The sequence below is a fragment of the Oryzias latipes genome, chromosome 21 (assembly GCF_002234675.1).
Source record: "Oryzias latipes chromosome 21, ASM223467v1".
NCBI lineage: Eukaryota > Metazoa > Chordata > Actinopteri > Beloniformes > Adrianichthyidae > Oryzias > Oryzias latipes.
Window position 1 is genome coordinate 1,745,580 of NC_019879.2, and position 20,107 is coordinate 1,765,686.

General features: G+C 40.5%; 1 protein-coding gene across 1 annotated transcript in view; it reads right to left on the reverse strand.

Annotated features, from left to right (window-relative positions):
- Positions 1-20,107, reverse strand: part of man1a2 (mannosidase alpha class 1A member 2) — a 103,269-nt gene that overhangs the window by 67,673 nt on the left and 15,489 nt on the right. The window contains exon 3 of the mRNA XM_023950575.1: positions 10,304-10,565. Within this exon, the coding sequence (XP_023806343.1) occupies positions 10,304-10,565 (262 nt within the window). The remainder of the gene's footprint in view (positions 1-10,303; positions 10,566-20,107) is intronic.

Here is a 20,107-nt window from a genome sequence, read left to right on the forward strand (position 1 = left end):
CTCTAAAATAGATCAGCTCCTTTATCTTCAATGACAGAAAACAATGGCTAGCCCTTTAACACCACAGCTTCAGCTTCAGTGTTTACTTTTTTTCGACTACTGGAACACTTCAACCGTTTACACAATTAATGTAATTCCAGCAGATTCTGAAGCTGAGAACGCACATGCAACACTTTAGGTTAGTAAGTAATGCGTTGCATAAAAGCTGATTCACGCAGGTCTGCAGCATCACTACTGTTCTGTTACTATATCTTGTAAATGCTCCCTTGAGCTCTGATGTGAACCAAGCCTGAGACCACATTCCTTTGCAACTGGTGTGGTTAACTACAGTTGGACTGAATAAAGATTATTTATTGAACAAAAGACAAAAAAAAGAGAGAAAAGTAGTGATCAATGAAAACACCACAGGAATAGAAAAAGGAAACATATCTGATGGGAAAAGTCCACAGAGATGTAGTGAGGGGGTATAGAAACTTTTATATCCAGAAGACCAGCACGAAAACCTGCTTTTCCTTTGTGCGTTTTTGTTGTGTGGTTATTTTGGTCAATACAGCCCTAAAACAGTGACAGCATAATGTTTCCAGACGGTGTGGAATTAAACCAAACCCAGATAAAGATTAAGGACATGTGAAAGTGCCCTAAGACGTTAAGTTACTGCACTGTACTGAACATTTTCAGAATAATTCATGCTAGCATGTCTGTCATTCCACCAAACACAACTCAAAAGTTACCAATAAAGATGGCTCCTTCTGCCAAAACGCATCACTTCCTTCACAGAATCAAAAAACTACTTTTTTGCTATCAAAATACCAAACAAACATGGACGCATTCCATTCTGCCCAAATGGATATTATTACCAAAGGTTAAAAATGAAGAACTTTATTTAAAAAGATGACATAAATATGAAACAAATCTTTGCATCTGATCAGAGGATCCAGCTACTTCCCACCTACAGCTTAAGAGCTTTTGTTCGCACACCGCAGGAGTCCCTTCAAAATAAATGCAGATGAGCACACTTCATTCTTTTGTGTGACGTTTAAACACCATCTGCAGAAACTAATTGAAACCTTCACCATGTATAAACACGACATACAAGATACTGATGTTACTCGCTTGACTGGCTTGGACAAGTCAATTCACCAGTTCCATCCTGACATCCTGACAGTCTGAGGAACATGTGTCCTAAAGAAACACGCAACACTTAAACAACGTCTGGTGTTGATCTGTTTCTAAAAGAACAGAAAGAGCGCTGTTCAGGATCTGGATTTTTGCATTCGGTGTAATGTCACCCTAATTCTTTTTACCACCAAATATCTATTAATCACAACATTCTTCAAGCACACACTGGGATAAAGCAGCCACCCAGAAAAGGCACTGCTATATCAACTAGAGTGTTTGGAGGGCATCACGACCACCCGTCTCCTCCCTGAGCTTCCCTTCAGATGAGAAAGGGGGAAATGGATGATTTATAGGGGAGTAACGATACGCTAAAATCTCAATTCGGTTCGATTCAGAATTTCATAGGCCTCGGTTCGGTACATCTCGGTTCGGTACTGCTGTTTAACAAATCTGCCTGATATGAACTGCTATTTCATTACCCATTATTTTATTGTTATTGTTATTGTGTGTGTTTGTGTTTTAATGCCTGACACCTGAATTTCTCCCTTGGGAGATTAATTTTTCTATCCATCCATCTATCTTCGGTATTTTTTCGGTACATAGAAAGTGTCCCCCACAGCATTGTGCTTAATTCTGACATACAAATCACATTTCAGATTAGGGATGCACGATATGAGGAAAACTCATGATATGCGATATTAGTGATCAATATTGCGATAACAATATAACTCATGTAGATGAACCAATAGCAAAACTACCAAATACACCATTTCTATTTCACTGCAGTTTAATTTAAACAAGAGTCAACATAACTTAAATTACACTCCAAATGACCCTCGTCTACATAAGAGGCAAACATCTAACAGAAAAGGGCTCCATCTGATTGGTCAAACGCATAAAGGGATTTATTTGATTGGCTAAATACTTCAAGCCGCCATAAGATTGTTTTAGCACATTTAAAGTAACCATTTATTGTGATTTTCATCATGTTTTGCGATATGCATACTGCCAGCTTGATATTGTGATAACGATAAATCTGCGATTTTTTTGTGCAGGCTTATTTCAGATATTGAGATTATTCCAGAAAGTAGTGTGTTTTGATGTCCAGCCAAGCTGGACGTGTTTTAGAAAGTGTGACCTTTACAGGAGCTGAAGAAAAGGACTAAAAGAATTAGAGTTTTTGTCTTCTCAGCTTCCTTATGAGACTTAAACAGCCAAATACGCAACTGTTGATTGTTTTTACAATTCAATTTTAAGAAATAATCCTCTTGGAGGCTTAAGCCGATGTCATGTGTCGCTCCAATGAGCTCTACAGTGAGGATGACTGAAGGCAAATGAATGCCCTGACCTTTCTCATCTCCTTCCATGGAGCCCACCTTCTGCTTTAAAGCGTCTTTCACAAGATGCATGAGGACGCTGGATGTGCAACATCTGAATTGATTCCTTTCATAAAGACATTCATGGCAATAAACTCCCCATGAAATGCAGACAGTAAAGGAGGCTACACAGAGTTTAAACTGCTCTCAAGCTCAAGCCTTCCCATTTACCCCAAAGTCACACCTGGATACCCCCCAAAAGTCAGAGAAATTACCCCCAACGCACCAAGTGGAAAAATAAACTCATTCATGGAGCGATTTATTTAGGAGACATAAAAAGGTATTTGGCGTTTGGCAGGCCTACAAGTCTTAATGTAATTACTTTTTAGTATGTGTCCATCAGCCTGTTTGAATGTGTCTTCTGATGTTGTCCAACAAGACTGGTTGAATAAACAACAATGTTGCCATCAGTGTGTGAATGTGTGTGTGTGCATGGGTGAATGGGACTGTGACTGTAAAGCGCTTTGGGCCTTCGTAAGAAGGTAGAAAGCAATATATAAGTATACGCCATTTACCATTTACCATGTTCAACAAGAAAAAGAATAAGACGAAGACTTTAGGAATGTATATTTATGTAATAAAACCAATTCCCTGAACAGGAGAGGTGTTCTCTCCAGCACTGATGCTCAGAAAGGATTGTTCACGGAAATTCTGCATGAATAAATGTAATGACAGTTACAGAAGAGAAGCTGAGTTCATGTTAGAAGTCGGCACAGTGAGGAGGAGGCAGAGATATTCACACTGAAATGCAACAGCCACTTAGCTGATGAAGTCTGTTCTTCTTCCAATGGGGACATTGATTTAGGTTCGACATGATGGGCAGTGCTGGCACGATTACAAAACACAAATGTGTTCTGCTACTTCAAGAACATTTATAAAGATTTATAGAAGCAACACAATGCAGACTGATTGATTTTTTTTCCACGCAGGGAAGGACTTTGCTTTATTCCCAGAGAAATCTTTACTGGAGCGTTTGGGCCAAAGTAACATTTGCAGACTTCTTACACCGAGTGCGTGAAAGTGAACCACAGCTCTCTGGTGGCAACTCTGAAGGGAATTGTGAGTTCTCCAGAGGTCTTTCCAGCATAGCAGCAACCTAGAAACACTAGCAAAGTCAACCTGCTGTACTTAGTCTATCCCTTTGACTGTGTGGCTACTTCCAGCTCCACCAATAAAGGGAAATTTGCATACAATACTGTGGTGGTAGGTCTGATCTCCTTCCTGCAGGAGCTTAAAAACCTGTAGGCATGGTGCCAGGTCAGCAATCTCCTTCTCAACGTCAGCAACACCAAGGAGTTGATAGGAGTTGATAGTGAACTTCAGTGCAAAGCAGGTGAGGTACTACCAGAACTTTACAATCAATAAGACCCCAGTGGAGAGAGTGAACAGCTTCAAGTACCTAGGTGTTCACATCCCACAGGGTGTCACATAGTCCTGTCATGCTAACACCCTGGGAAAGACGGCCCAGCAGCGTCTTCACCATCTCAGATGCCTGACGGACTACAAATTGCCCTCAAAGATGTTAAAGGCCTTCTTCACCTGCACCGTTGAAAGCATCCTGACAGAAAAGGTCTCCAGAGGGTGGTGAAATCAGCCGAGTGCACCATCTGTACCGAGCTCCCTTAAAAAACATAAATATGATCATGTATTGCTCCTGCAGACCACCTTCAACAAGCGGTGCTGCATCAGAGCTAATGGGATACTGAAGGTCTTCAGACTCTTCTCTCTGTTCAGGCCAGGGGAACCGTTCAGTCCCTTACAGGGGAAGAGAGAGACGGTGAGGAAGAGGCCATTTGGGCCTTCAACCAGAACACCTAATACCGGTCTTCCTGGACACCCAAACACCATCCCACTGTTCTGCCTCAGCTACACCATTCTATGCAATTTGCAGCACATGGACACTTTACATTCTTGTGAACTTAAATAACTTATATATTTATTGAAGTGTCTTTTTCATACTCATTCTCCTAACTTTTATCTTTTTTAATCATACTCACTGCTCTTAGGCCTGTACTCTGTTAGCTAGTTATGCAATACACTTCAATGCATATTATACAATGTATGTATATGTATGTGACAAGTACAATTTAAATTTGAGGTTAAGTTGTAATGAAATAAATGTTAGATGAGCCAAATGAAGAGTTTAGTTGCTAAACCGTCATTGGGATCTACAAACATCACAGAAGAGCTTAGGTTCTTCTGAAAAAAACTGCATGTGGAAGTAAAAAGATGGATCCTGGCTTCTCTTAATTCTGCATCCGCCCTTAAAAAACATAAATATGATCATGTATTGGATTTTTGCAATTGACAGTAAAGATGCAGCACTCTCATGAGGGAGGAGCGGCTTTTTTCAGCTCTGTAACGTTACAAAGACCGAACTAATAAAGTTCTATGCAAGCTCCTCTTGTTATATTTATACAATACAGTTTTTTCAAATGTTGTATAAATAATTTTGATGCATTCATCCTCCACGTCTCAAAGTTCCCTGAGTGAAAATATAGTCTGACATTAAACCGGTCTGTGATCACATGTAGGCGACACACGGAACAGCCCATTGGCATAGCATCATAGCATCGTAGCATCATAGCATCGTAGCATCAGAGCATCAGAGCATCGTAGCATCGTAGCATCAGAGCATCAGAGCATCGTAGCATCGTAGCATCGTAGCATCGTAGCATCGTAGCATCATAGCATCGTAGCATCGTAGCATCGTAGCATAATGAAAACTGAATTAGCCATGTTTTCAAAAAGAAAAAGAATAAGACGAAAACTTTAGGAATGTATATTTATGCAATAAAACCAAAAGATGAAAAATCTGTTGGTTTTATAATGGAAGTTAAAACAGGATGTGTTTTTTTTTCCAAAAAGGACATAAAATGCAAGAGTATAAGAAATTTTAAAGGAAAAGCTAACATACGACTGTAAAAATAAAATTAGCTTTGAGGAAGAAAAAAATAATTTTCCATTCAAGTAATTTTTCTGGGACTTTTTTCAAGCAGAAATTAATTTGATCATTTTCTTTCAGGTATTCTAATTTCATGAACAAAAATGCACCTTTGCTCACTTTGAAACAATAACATAAACTGTTTTTTTAGGGATTTCTGCTTGTAAGAGACCTTTTTTCATGTGAAAGTCTAAACTATTCACAATGGCTTTATAGCTCATTCCATAAAATGTATCTACAGCCAAACCTACATCTGAACTGTTCTGAAGAGCCAAACGTGACCCATCAAGCTCTGGACTCCTGCTGATAAACTCTGAGACGATAGAGGGGCTTCATTTTAGAATAAGCACACGGCTGAAACATGCCACCTGTAGACAAAACCTTGTTTTGATAAGATGACAAAACCCTATTACCTTGACATAAAAAAACACAGAACAAAACAACCAAATGACAAAGCACAAGTCAGGAGACATTTTAATGAAGAAAGCTGTGCACTGCCCTGAAGGCAACTGAGCCATCTACATATGTGCGCAAACACACACACACCCACACACCCACACACACACTTAGACCTGATAAGCATTCAAAACACAAAGCCCTATGTCAAACACTGTTACCCTTATGGTTAAGAGACTTATGAATTGAAGAAGTCCCGTTTCTTTGGTTTAACATGAGGAAGCTCATCATCCTCCCTGTTGATATTCTGCGTCTCCATAAGAAAACCTTTGCCTTTATGGACCAATGCATCCGGAAAGCTGCTCCTTTTAGACTGCACTTTAAGAGGACTGCTTTGGCTAATGATTTATCTGGATTTAACAGCCACAATCCATGGCTCTGCGGGGATACATAGAGCGGCCGTAATGCGCGCCACAAATCTGAAATCGTTTTCTCTCTGTAGTCACAGCTGAGCTATGGGGGACATTACTGGCAGTCTGCTTCACAGAGCTCAAACAGCTGACTGAGATCTAAGCAATTGTTCTTTTCTTTTGGGCCAGCTATGCTCTGCAATTACCAATAATCACCTGCCAATTAGAGGAAGTCAGCATGACCGCAGTGTTTGTGAGAAAGACCCGGCAGTGGTAGCAGTGTTGCATGTACGGTGGTGGTGACCCAATCCAATCTGCATTCTCTCAATCTATTTGTTCGGATATAATGTAAAGAACACCTGGAGAACAGGTATTACAGAAACTCAGGCAGGACTAGGAAATTTGGTATTCCTCCCATGTTCCTTCCCCTTTCAAGTTAAAATTCAGTCATGATCATTTTATGGAACAAAATAACCAAAAATCCACAGCAAGAAGATACCACAAGGACTTTGTTACCATGGTGATCATCAGCCAATATGTTATCCTGACTACAAGTATGTCACTGGTGCTTAAGAGAATGAGGAATTTGTGCACAAATATTCATGCTAAATTCAAAGGAAGTATTCCTTCTTGGCCGGTTCAGGTCTCAAAAGGAGACGACCTCTAAAAGCTCTGAGGTTTGATGCTGCTAAACCAACCAACAGCTCTGTTCTGGTCTTCCTTGGCAGACACTCCTCCCCAGTACAGAATGGCACCAAACATGCTGTAAGGGGGTCCCCAATCCCCGGGCTGTGGACCGGTACCAGTCTGTGGGTCACTTGGTACCGGGCCACAGACAGAAAAAAATGATGCATACGCCAACATCAATTATTTCTATTTTGTATATTTTCTGATACTAAAGGAAGTGTTATTTTGAAAAAAGTACCAGATTCGGTTCACCACATCTGTCTGTCTTGACGTATCGCGTGACTTTAAGCAGCTGCTTTAACCGCTGAGTTAGTAACCTAATGCTGAAAAGCTAATGAAAAATAATAAACAAATAAAACATATTTGGAAAGTTTCTTTGTGGAGAAAAGATTCAGTGAGGAAACCAAAGAAGATCCTTCAAAGAAACGTAAAGCTGCTGTTTGCAGACAAAAGCAGGAGTTTTCCTCCAAATGTGGATTTATTAGGACAGTTGTTCTCACGTAGCAGAAGCCTTAATGTGCAGCGACTGACTTCTGAATGTTTCACACGCAGATAATAAAGATGCAGACACGGTGGAGTCATGTTTATTGTTCTATTTAGTAAATAGCAGTTTAGCGACGGTTGTGTCTATTTTGCTTTATTTATCCGTCACACCTTAAAGTTGGCTGAAGTTAGCCTCCGGTTGGGATCTTCATCTTCATTACAAAGAATGAAGGTTCAGTCAAATGAAGTTGCTGATTTGTGGAAGTTGTTTCTGATTTGGGTCAACTTGTAAAAAGGTCATTTATGAATTTTCCTACAGCAAGGTTGAATATGAGGATTAAACTTTAGCACAGAAAATGTTCCTTTATGTTAAAATAGAGCTAATCAGAAGTTATTTTCAAAGAAAATAGGATAAATCTGAGACTGGGTTGAGTTCTCAGTGTTAGAATGGTCTATATGGAAAAAAAACTCTAATGTTGGTTTAATTGAATTATTTACAAATTAGAAACAACTTCTACAAATCAACAACTTTGTCATCTAAAGCATTTTTTTACTAATGTTTGGAGGTTTTTTTAAGCTACATTTTTTGTAGCATTTTAATTAGAAAAACATATTTTTATAGGAACTGGAAGCTTAGAAATACTAAACACAGAGTTCAGACCGGTCTGTGAAAATATAGTTCATCATTAAACTGGTCTGTGGCCTGAAAAAGGTTGGAGACCACTGTCCTAAGGCACATTAGTGCCATGTCGGCCTTGGTTTTCCTGACTGCATTCAGACGTCAGTCATGAATAACGCATGTGGCCTGCAGGAAGTACCAAAGCCAAACTGCTCAGTGCACATTATCACACATACAGACATGTTGTGAGTCATAGCACTTGACACGCAAGGGTAAGTAAGGGTAAGTAGAGTCGTAGAGTTTTTCTTTTAACCCCCGCAAACTGTGAATTGGCCAACAGGCTTGTTAGTGGTGTTCAAGTGAAAGGTGCGAGCTGCTCGCAGCCTGACTGTTAGAGTTCAGGAAACCCGGTAATAAGAGCAGTTTGTGTGGGCATCCATGGCTGAAATGGCTGCATACGCCACATGCTTTGCTGTTCCAGAAAACATGGGATAATCCAATCAATGCTCCAATCAAAAGTGAAGGATCTGTTCTCAGAACGAGGGACGGACATTGATCAGCCAACAGCCATTTCCAGAACTCCATGTTGGTTGAATTTTAACAAGATTCATTCATCTTAGCAAACATCCTAACTCAATTTTTGATGTACTTTACCAACATGTGAGCAGGAAAACTGCATGAATATTCACTTCATACTGCAGAGCTGCAGGTAAAGGGAAGTAAGACGTCAACAGATAAGGGTCTTGGTTCCTTTATGCTTACAAGGACAATGCTACCAAGAAGACAGATGCTGAACCAAACTCCAAACTTAACATGAAACTGCAGCCAAATGCCAACATGCAACCTGAGCAAGAAACAGGAGCCAAGTTCCAGTGTAACCGACTGAAGACCATTCATCTTTGATTCAAGAGACAATCTAGAAAGAGGAGTGCATGCTGAGGTGGCTCATACAGCAGTTAAATCCTAATGTTTAGTGGGGGGGGGGCTTTCTCCCCAGAATGGCAATTATAAAGAGACCGTAAGGAGGGTTACAGACAAATGCAGGTTTGGACCAATGCACAGCAAGTGTTCTGACACCAAGTGTTGTTTCATTAGAGTGGATATGAAGTCAGTATGCAAGCCAACTTGCTGCAGGGAGAAAAAGGAGGAGTGGAGCAAAAAAATAAAGGGAAAAACGCTGGAACTGGATGGATGTCTGCAGGGAGAGCGACCAGATAGCCCCATCTGCATTCTGCTGGTGTACGATCTGTCTGGCTGGCTGTTGAGTTCAATGAGAGCTGGCACTGAGACCGACCGACGGCAGAGAAACGTTCAAATGTATGGTACAGTAAAGCACACACTGACCCTCATTCTGGCACACACCAGGCACAAATTGCACTAGCAACTCTTCTCTTGGATGGCCCTCTAAAGATTTCATGAGAGCAGATCTGATGGAGGGTAATGGATATTTGACAAACATTAGAACGCATCACTAACCCGAGTATCTCTTCCCTTTTCTAGGGAATCAGATGATAAGTTAGATTTGCCATCATATGCAAGCTTTAGGAAAAATAAAAAGGTACAAAATTCTCCTGTCTTTATCTTTCAGCTGCTCCCTTCAGCCGTCAATGTAATAAAAAATTTCTACCTCCACTTTTGCTCCATCTTCTGCAACCTGCCCAGTGGCCTACACTAACTTCAGGTCCTTCACTGTATCTATAGACCTCTGCAGTGGTCCTGGTTCTTCCTCTGAACGTGTCTAAACATCTCCATCTGCTTCCCTGGCTTCATCTCTAAAACGTCTAACCTGTGCTGTTCCTCTGATGCCCACCTTCCTCTTCACTCCTGTTGAGGATGTTTACTTCCTTCCTCTTCTATACCTTCAGTCTTTTCCCTCATAGCCACTGAACAGTGCTGACTCACCATCTTAGACACTTTTTGAGTTCAGTTTGTCTCCAGTCAGTCCAACCTGCTAACACTTTCCCTCTATTGCTATGGATTGTTGACCCCAAATACTCCGAAATGCTCCCTGCAACTTTTCGGTTCCTTTTATTGAGCACTACTCCTGTCTTGCAGCAGGAGACCTTCATCCCTCTTTTTTCCATACCCTTTTGGATTTTTGGTTTCTGCAGTATCGTCTACAAACATTAGGAATGGAAGTACAAACTACTGACTTGATCACAGTAGCCTGAAACTGCATCTCTGATTCAGACCTTTTTTCAGACACAGGACAGATGAATAAAACCTAATAATCGGCTCATTTGGTAAGTAGTGGAGTAGTTTTCCTCACCTCTCTGATCTTGTCCCGTTTCTCTTTGGCGTCGGGCTCGGGTGGCTCTCCGTCACTGACACCAACCACCTTAGGCATGGGGACGGGTGGCAGGGGCTTAGGCCCCGGGTCCTTCTTCTTCAAGTCCTCCATGACTTTTGTCTTCTCGGTCTGAATCTCGGCCTGCAGCTCCTCACGCGACTTCCGCAGCTTCTCCTTTGCCTCCTGCAGCGCTCGCTCGTGGTCTGCACGGATCTTATCTCGCAGGCTTGCTACCTCCTCCCTGGAAGAAGACGTGCTGTTTTAGAGATTGCTGGAGCCACAGTGGTTACAAACATTTGTGAGTAAGGACACATTTTTGACCCTTCAGAACAGGAAAACTCTCCTGGAATCATCAGAAAAACACAGAAATGTGTTTTTCTGATGATTGTGTTCTGTGTGAAACAGGCCTGACATTTTTAGAAGCTGATGGGAAAAAACAAGAAGGTCAAAGGTTTTCAAGGATAGAGAGATAAAGACCAAAACTCTGCATTTCTCCTGTTCTCAGAGCTACATGAAATTTACTGAGAACATCAAAAAAGCTGAAGGTTTCACTACAGAGACAAAAAAAAAAAAATCACTTTTGATTATATCGTAGTTTAACACGCACCCTTAAAAACCCTCCCGTATGAGTGTTCCTCTTCTTGAAAGCTTGTTTTTTTTCCTTCATGCTGAGATATTGTTTCATTTTTCCAGTGTGGATTTCACTACACAATGCCCCTTCAGAGGAATCGCATTACACAATAGGGGAACATGAACGCCGAAAAGAATTCTCACTAAACAGTAGGAGAGCAAACAAAGAATGTAAAATGATTCCTTTGGTGAGATCCTAAAATAATGAAGCATTCACAGCAGATTTCTAAAGAGATTCACTTTTTGTATTTTAGTCAGTTTAAATGCAGAAGCACAACATATAATGCAAACTGAAAGTACTTACACTTCAACAACAACTTCTATGATAAATCATCAGAAAAAAGAACATCTGTGTGCCACAGGGTAACCCCAAAGATGCTAAAGGTCGTAGGTGATGGAAACAATGAACTCGCCTGCAGAGACGCATGTAGATTCAGCTGCAGGCCTCCTGCAGTTAACATTGCGTAAAAACCATGTTAGCATCAGATCAGCTGCTTGTTGCAATAACTTTCACCCTCTTACCGGCTGTTTTAGTCCAGATGATGAAGCAAAAGTTTGTTTCAAGGAAACAAAGTCCACAAGAAGTTTCCTAGATCACCAATAGCCACCATTAACTCTGAACTTTAAATGTGTATCAACAAACAAAGTCTTTTAGTAGCTAATAATAACACTATTAACAAACATGTAAAAAGTTATGGCATGAACCTGTGTTCCAAACAGTCTGTTGAGCATTAAGGTCAGCGTAGTAATACAGAACATTCAGGCTGTGTGACCGGAACTTCTTTCTTAGATGCTCAATATAATTTTATAATTATTTTTAACCCTGCAGCCAATTGAAACTGAGTGTTCACCCTGACCATGGTATAAATATAATGTGAGCATTAAATAATTGTTAATACAGTAAACTAGCTTGCAGTTCTGCACAGCTGCTTATTAGAAATTTCACATTAAAGATAGACAGTAAAAGTAATGCTTTCAAGTCCACCAGGAATTTTTAGCTTTTGGACAACTTAAGTTTACCTAAAGAAGTAAACAAAAACAAGCAAAGACTGTCAACAACACAAACCATTACAAGCACACAAAGTCAGATGACTACAAGTACTCATACTGGAAAAATCAACATTAAAAGTGTGATTATCAGAAAATGTCATTCTAGGCGTTTCTGTCGATCAGATTTATTTGGTGAAACGTTCAAATGCAATAACAGTTTTAGGGGAGAACATTTTAATCTAACCTAATGTTATGGGGGAAGTGCCATTATCAGACAAAAGAAAACAGATTATCAAAAACCTAACTAAATAAATCCCACAATAAACTATTTGGTGTGCATGTAAAAGTGGTACACTGATGCATTTATGCATTAAGCAGTACTTTAATGCTCTTGGGGATTTTCAAACCTTCCTGTTATGAAGGTGAGGTCTGCTTCTGATGTCCAACATGAACATCAGTGAGTTTTAAGCTGAAAAACGCTAATGGACAACGACAAAACTAGTCTGATTACACAATGATGTGTCATCTGGATTTCTCCGGTTGGAACAACTTAAGACCTCAGCAGACTGAGGGGCTCTCTTTCCTCTTAGCTGAACAGTATTTACAGCTGCTCATCGCCACACTCAAGTGATTAAAATGACTGGCTGCGCTTTTCAAGGACATTCAAAGGAACCTTGTTGGAAATAAAAACTGCTGCTCTGTGAAAACATTCTCATTACAAATCCACCCAACATGGAAAAGCAGAGGATGTCAACAACATCATCTGCAATTAGTTCCAGCAATTACTTTTACCAAAAGTCAATTTGAATTCACCACTTGGCTTCACCTCCTGTTCTTCATCTCCAAGAAGGCCTTACAGAGGCCTATGAGGCAAGAATGGGGACAGCTATGATGTAGATTCTGTCATGAAAGAGCATTCATGTTTGATAAATGAAAACCAAAGGAAGGAAATGTGTGAAAAAGAGAAAAATAAAGTGAGAAGTAGAATAGAGTTGTTTAAGGTCTTTTTTATTAAAAACAAAGTTAAAAAAATTTATATGATTCTTATAAAACCATCATAGCCTGTGTTAGCGACAAAGTCAGAGAAGCCAGACTGAGATGGTTTGGACATGTTCAGAGGAGGGATAGTGGATATATTGGTAGAAGGTAGGCCTGCACAATATACCGCAAATTTATCGTTATCGCGACATCGAGCTGTGCAATATGCATACCGCAAAAGACGGCGAAAATCGCAATAAATGGTTTCCTTAAATGTGCTAAAACAAACTCACGGCAGCTTGAAATATTGAACAAATGAAATAAATCCCTTTATGCATTTAACCAATCGGAAGGACCCGTTTCCGTTGTTGATCAATCAGATGAGCCCTTTCATGTTAGATGTTTGCCTCCTACGTCGACAAGGGTCAGTTGTTGTATCATTTTTAAACTGTTGCAGTGAAATGGAAATGATGTTTTTGGTTGTTTTGCTATTTGTTTATATACCGCAAATTATATCGTTATCGCAATATTAATCACCAATATCGCATATCGCGAGTTTTCCTCATATCGTGCAGCCCTAGTAGAAGGATGTTGGAGATGGAGCTGCCTGGCAGGACGGCCAAAGAGGAGATATATGGATGTCTTAACAGAGGACATGAAGTTGGCTAATGTTAGGGTAGAAGATGTTCATGATAGAGTGAGGTGGAAAAGGATGATTCGCTGTGGCGACCCCTGATGGGAAAAGCCGAAAGAGAAAGAAGAATAAAACCATCATAATTCTGTTAAAGGTTAAAATTTGTAAAAATGCCAGACTAATATAAAACAAAAATTGTTTATCTAACATTCTTCTAAACATTTTTGCTTAAAGTAAAATTATTTATACATTTGTTGAAGACTACGTCTTAAATCACCACTGACTGGCGTCTGTATTAAATTCAGTGTAACTAAAGGCAGGGATCTGCAGCGCTGCCTTAATCTAGCACATCTTCTCCAGAGCGCTGTAGCTCTTACCTTTACTATCCGTGTCTAAGAGGGTTGGGACGGCCGCGCCCTTTTAAACATCATGGTAGAAATTCAAATTCAGGGATGTGGAGCAAGTGCAGCAGCATCTCTAACTTGATCAAACATCCTCAAGGGCAAAACCGTCTTAATGAACAAGCTGCTGATTTGTACAAGTTACTTTAAGTGACACATATTTCATTGACATTTCATTGATTATCTTGAAGAAATCCAGGAATCTGGGAAACTCTCTGAGTCCCACTAGTGCAGGGGTCGGCAACCCATGGCTCCGGAGCCACATGTGGCTCTTTCATCCATCTGTTGTGGCTCCCTGTGACTTTGGAAAATAATGAGTATTTTATAATAATTAAATGTTATTTTAGTTTTTTTCATTTTTCATGGCATTTCAAAGGCGCTGATGGCTCCGCACGAAGCACGAGCCACGTAAAAAACAGCTTCGTAATGAGCTCGTATTTATCGGGCGAGACCTGCAGAGCTGATAGCAGGAGGAGACACGCGGGGCGGCTTCAATAAACATTCCGATCTTCTGCCGGGAACTTCACGTACCACGGGGCAGAAACTGATGACAGACTGAGAGTTCGCGCCAGCGTTGCCAGATAGTCACAGGTTTCCAGCCCAAAAGTCATCTGAAAACCGCCAGACCCAGCCAAAATCCACCCAGCACAGCTTTTGTTGATGTTTTTTTTTCGTACTGGACTGATAAAATAAAAGATATTTCTAAATAAAAGATAGTTCAGACTAAAAATAAAATGTGTACAATATTGAATATTTCTTCAACGGCCCGCCTTCTTCCATTCATTTTCTTAACCCGCTCTATCCCCGCTATAACCTGCATCCTTCTCTTTCATCCGTTGTGCGGCGCTGGAGCCCCCCGACTATCGTATTTTGCGCTCTCTGTGTAGGACACACTGAGGAGCGCGGGGGAAACCAACTCTCAGCTGCAGAGGATGTGAACAGGTGAACAGATAGAGAGGAAAAGCAGGTAAAGAGGCGGAGGAGGGGCTTTGGCTTCAAACTCTGTCAGAGATGGAAACACGGGCGTCAGATTGAGACACAGCTTTCCCTGCGGGAGTTGAAGCAGAGACTTTCTCTGGGATGATTTTATAAACCCAAACATGGAAACATGATTACCAAGTAGAACTCTTCAAAATAATAAACCTGATCTCTCCACATTCTCAGTGTCTACCATGCATTGATAAACCCATCGCTCCATGCAGCCATCAGACCAGGACCAGTAGCTCCTCCCACACGCGGCTGCGGTATCATCCTTTAAAGAACATAATGTGCATTTGCAGCGACGTATGCTTCAGACGATGTCCGATTGCCCAATCTACATGTCAATCAAGTCCCGTACTTCTCAGTGAGGATTTTGATTGGCTGGTGGATTTTAAAGAAGTACTTTTTTTTTTTTAATCTTTTCTGACCCGCGATCTACACTCATGTCATTGAAGGTCGATCGCGATCGACGTAATGAGCACCTTTGAATAATATATACATGCATAATATATATAATGATGTCAAAACAGGTTGTGGCTCCGGGTGCTTTCTTTTTTATTAGGGGCGGTCCCAAATGGCTCTTTGAGAAAAAAAGGTTGCCGACCCCTGCACTAGTGGAAGTTTGGGATAAAGTTGATCTGGATCCATTTTAGGTCAGTGGATCAGATCTTTAAAAATGAACCAAAATAGGAAATGTATGGTCAATCGCATATTATGGTTAAATAATAATAATAGTCCATTTTATTTGAATATATAACTGGCGACCTTTGGCTTTCATGTGACAGAGTTCAGGGGTGAACCAGGGAGCAGATTTAGAAAAGGAGACAGGGCGACTTTTGACAGGAGCAAGATGGTTGAGAGAATCAGAAAGAAGGTTGTTGTAGAAGAGACGAGTTCATCAGGGTTTGGTGTGTAGGGATCGAAACGAAACGAAATCGGATATCGAATTAAAAAAAAATAAAATCTGAGATTTTATTTTTGACCATATTGCCCAGCTGAGATTTTATTTTTGACCATATCGCCCAGACCTACCAGAACAGTTTGGGTGGGGCCAGGAAGCATGCAGGCAAGGCATTCAATGGAGCTGAAGGAGGGGATCTCAACCGGCAGGACTTTCCACTTCTCGCGATGTAATATCGTGAGACCTCCTCCACGACCCGTGCAACGAGGTTTGTAAACAAAGCCGGGGGGGGGGGGGGGGGGGGGTAGAATCGTTAAGTTGTGAAAAGTCGTTTGGATGCTGCCAGGTTTCCGTTAAACAGAGGAAGTCAGACTTACGGTCAGAAAACCAAGTCCTGCATCAGCTGATTGAATCAAAGCGTTACAATGAATCATTACACCCCAAATTTACATTCTTCAAGCACCTCGAGCTGCACAATGTATGAAAAGAACTTTTTATAAATAAAGTTCAATTTTATTTTATTGAAATAGTCTATTCTACTTAGAAGACGATGCCTCACCTCGCATTGATAAAAATGAGAGCATTCAGACAAATGTTTTCAGTGGGGGTGCCTTTGACTTCAACAATCATGAAGGCAGTGAGGAGAGTGCTACAAGTACCGTACTATATCCAGTTAGTCAGCTCTGCCTTCAGAGACATTGTCACGGCTAAAGAAGAAGGAAAGACAGAAGGGCAGAATGCATCTAAATCTCATTTTTAAATCAAAGGTACAGCCATTTACTACGTCAAAAAGTCAAATCTAAAAAGTGTAATAAAGTGTATTCACGATCCTTTTGATTTTATGATTTTATGTTTACTTCGCAATTACCAGTACGACGCCCATTGAGACGACTTATGATTTTGGGCTATATAAATAAAACAGAATTGAACTAAATTAACACCGGAGACGTCGCAGACAACACCTACACAACACAAACTCTTTGGCCGATTGTAACTCTCCAACCATTTACTGCCATCAGCCTGAATCAGCCGATTCTGACACGGACAAAAGGGGCTTTTCTTATCGGCAGAAAGGATCCGCAGGAATTACCGGTACTTAAATTGTGTTCAGGGTTGAAGAGTTACGGTAGTCAGAAGACCGTCAACACTGAAGCTAAAGCTCTGATGTTAAAAGGTTAAAGAAGCAGCTTGAATGTTAAGTGGGAAGATGGAACAGCTATAGCTTTCTGACCTCCAGGGGGCGCTCCCAAAAGGATTATTTGAAATATATTTTAGTTCTTATTTTCACAAGCATTTGACACCCAACCCTCATCCATCATAACCACAGAGTCATGAAGAGCAAGACTGCAAAAAAAAAAAAAAAAAGGGGGGGGGGGTCCTCATGGGAAGGAAAAGCGGTAAACGAGACCAGGCAGCTTCCATCAAAGGTTCAGCCAATCAAACTAATTAAAACAAAGACCTGCTGCCAAACCACTATAAAGGCGACAGGCGGAACGCCACGTGACAGCTAACCCAAGGCCAGGCAGTCATTTATGGATGTGCCTGTTGGGGAGGGGGACAAGAAGAGTCATGGAGGACAAAAAAAACTGAAGTGGGGGGAAAAAAAGCTTCAGCTTGAAGACAGACACATAAGACAATTTATCCTAATTATATGTCAAACAACACACGAGCATCCATTTCATAATTCCATTATGACACCAGATGCTGCGCCAACTGAGACCAAAATAAACAGCCTCCAAGTTACACAACATCGCCCTGGAAACGCCTCCTAAATATTCATGAACCGTCTCAGCGGGTCGGGCTTTAATTGACAGGAACCATATTTTGTAACATCAAATCTACACATCATCGCATGCGCAACTGAACGCACAGACTTGTTATGATGCCTCAAACACAGGATTTTATTCCCTGTAAGCAGACAACATATCAGTGAAAGACAAATGTGTGATGAGGGCGTCCAGCGGTCTGTTCTGCATAGAGGTGGCAATATTGGTTTAACTGCCCCAATATTGAATCTCTCACTGGAGTCTGCACCACACCTGACAGTCCAACAGGTGTCTGCCTGACACACTGATATAATCATCCTTTGATCGGGTAACAACCAAAAAAACCAAATCATTTTTCCTGATACATCACTTATGAACTGAACGGAAGGAAAGTGAAACTTCTTTTACATTTTAAAACTCTTGCATCATAAAGCAAACTTGAAGCTTTTGGGCGATGACCAAAACTTTTCTTTTGTGGTCGATGACTAAACCTGAAGTAGGCCTGAATGTTGCAACTGACATCATTGTTCATTTTTTTTAGCTTTTATTTTCTTCTCAAACCTTTGCTTTAGCTTTACCATCAGTGGTAACCCTTAGCACGTCATGACCTGTGTGTCTGCTGTGACACTAAGGGTTTATTGTATCATTAGTTCCTATACGTTGAATGAGATGCGACGTTATACAGCATGCTGCTGCCGCCCCCATAAGATACTAATGGGGGAAATAACTTCAGATTAGTCGGTACTTTACTAATTATTTCTGAGAGCCTAAACATTTTCATTATTTTCTTTCATCTGTTAAATGGGGATTTTGAGTTAACATGGGTTCACTTGTGCCTGCATGTATGAAGTTTATTTTTAATTCTTTCAATCGTGTTGGGTTTTACAATTAGTCAATAGAATTTTCAACTCTATATACAACTCTATGCTGAGAAAACCTTATTTAACCAGTCACAGGTAGAAATGAGTCAATTATAGGATTGAAAACAGCAACCATGAGCTGATTTTTCTTCTCTGAAGTAGATATTGAATATTACATATCATACAGTTACATTTTGTATCAAGTTGACACGGACGAACAAAATTCAGTGGTGACTCTAATGAGAGGCGCCTGCCTGGGGAGGGTCTCGCCAGGGGAGTTATTCAGTATAACCGCCACTGCTAGAAGTCAGAGGGGTGGTGGGCGCTTTAGATGTCCCGTGCGCTTGTAAATTATTTGACATTTTACCCGGGTAGTTTTACCCTCCAGTTTATTAACATGCATTTTATGTAACCTCACAAAAACCAAATATATTCTTTCTAAATTGTCATTTATTCTTTTAATATTTTTTCCAATGTTGGTGCAAAGGAAACTGTAATTTTTGAACAATATGATCACAATTTGTTTGATAAATTTTACACAAAAAAAACATTTGTGTTTTCTGCAGCTACACAAAAAGGCAACATGTTGAAGTTTTATTAGTTTTTCTTTTGTCTTAATCAGAGATGAAGTCTTTGAAGACTAACAAAAATGTTTTATTTCTTTTTAAATGATTAAATTGTTTCAATTTAGATTAATTGTGTCTGTTGGCCACTTCACCTTCATTCTGTTTCTTAAATGTTGTTTTTACTTCTTTAGTTTAACATCTAAAATAATCCAGACGTTCTTAGAAAAGTGTTTCAGTCAGAAAGATGACTTGGACCAAACTCTGGGATGTTTGGCTGTTAAGAAACACAAATAAACTGTTGACCTCTGATTTCATCAAGAACATATATAAACTTTTGGATGTGTGTTCGTTGTGGTTTCAAGACGTTTAACAGAGAAGACTCATAGTAGAGCAGAGATGCTGTGGAGACAGTTAAAGGGGCGGGACTTTTCCAAAACAGAGCTGAAGCTACGCCTAATTTGCGGTACTGTCATTCTTATCAAAGTGTCTTTAATAGAATCAAATAAACACAAAGAAAAAAGTATTTTATGATCTTTCATATTCCTAACTACTCAGTGTTTTATCAGGGCCTGTTTGGATGAACACAGAGCTGATATCTGCACTGAGGGTGGAATTATCTGACATGTTCCAACAACTGACAGATAAGTTTGTCCTGCCCTTTTGCCCATTTCTAGAAAGATAGGCGACAGCAGGACTCAACACAGCACCTAATGTCCATGTAAACGGCCCAGATCTGTGGGTCCCAGTGGAATCCTTAGCCACCACGGAGACTTCAACAGCAACAAAACTCAAAGCCAGCGTTCAGTTCAGGAACCCTTCCCCTTCCAACTTTCAGCTCCATCTCCTATCATAAGGCTGCTGCAATTTCACTGCATCCCCATTTACAATGACAATAAAGAATTCCGATTCTGATTAAGGGCCTTTTTCTCCAACGTAGGGTTGGGCGATGTCCCCTAAATCGGCCGTTGACGATGTTTGCTGTCAACCATCGGGATGGACGATGACATCGTCGGGGGGGGGGGGGGGGGGGGGGGGGGGGTATTTTTGCATTTTTCGTTCTTATATAACTGCTATTC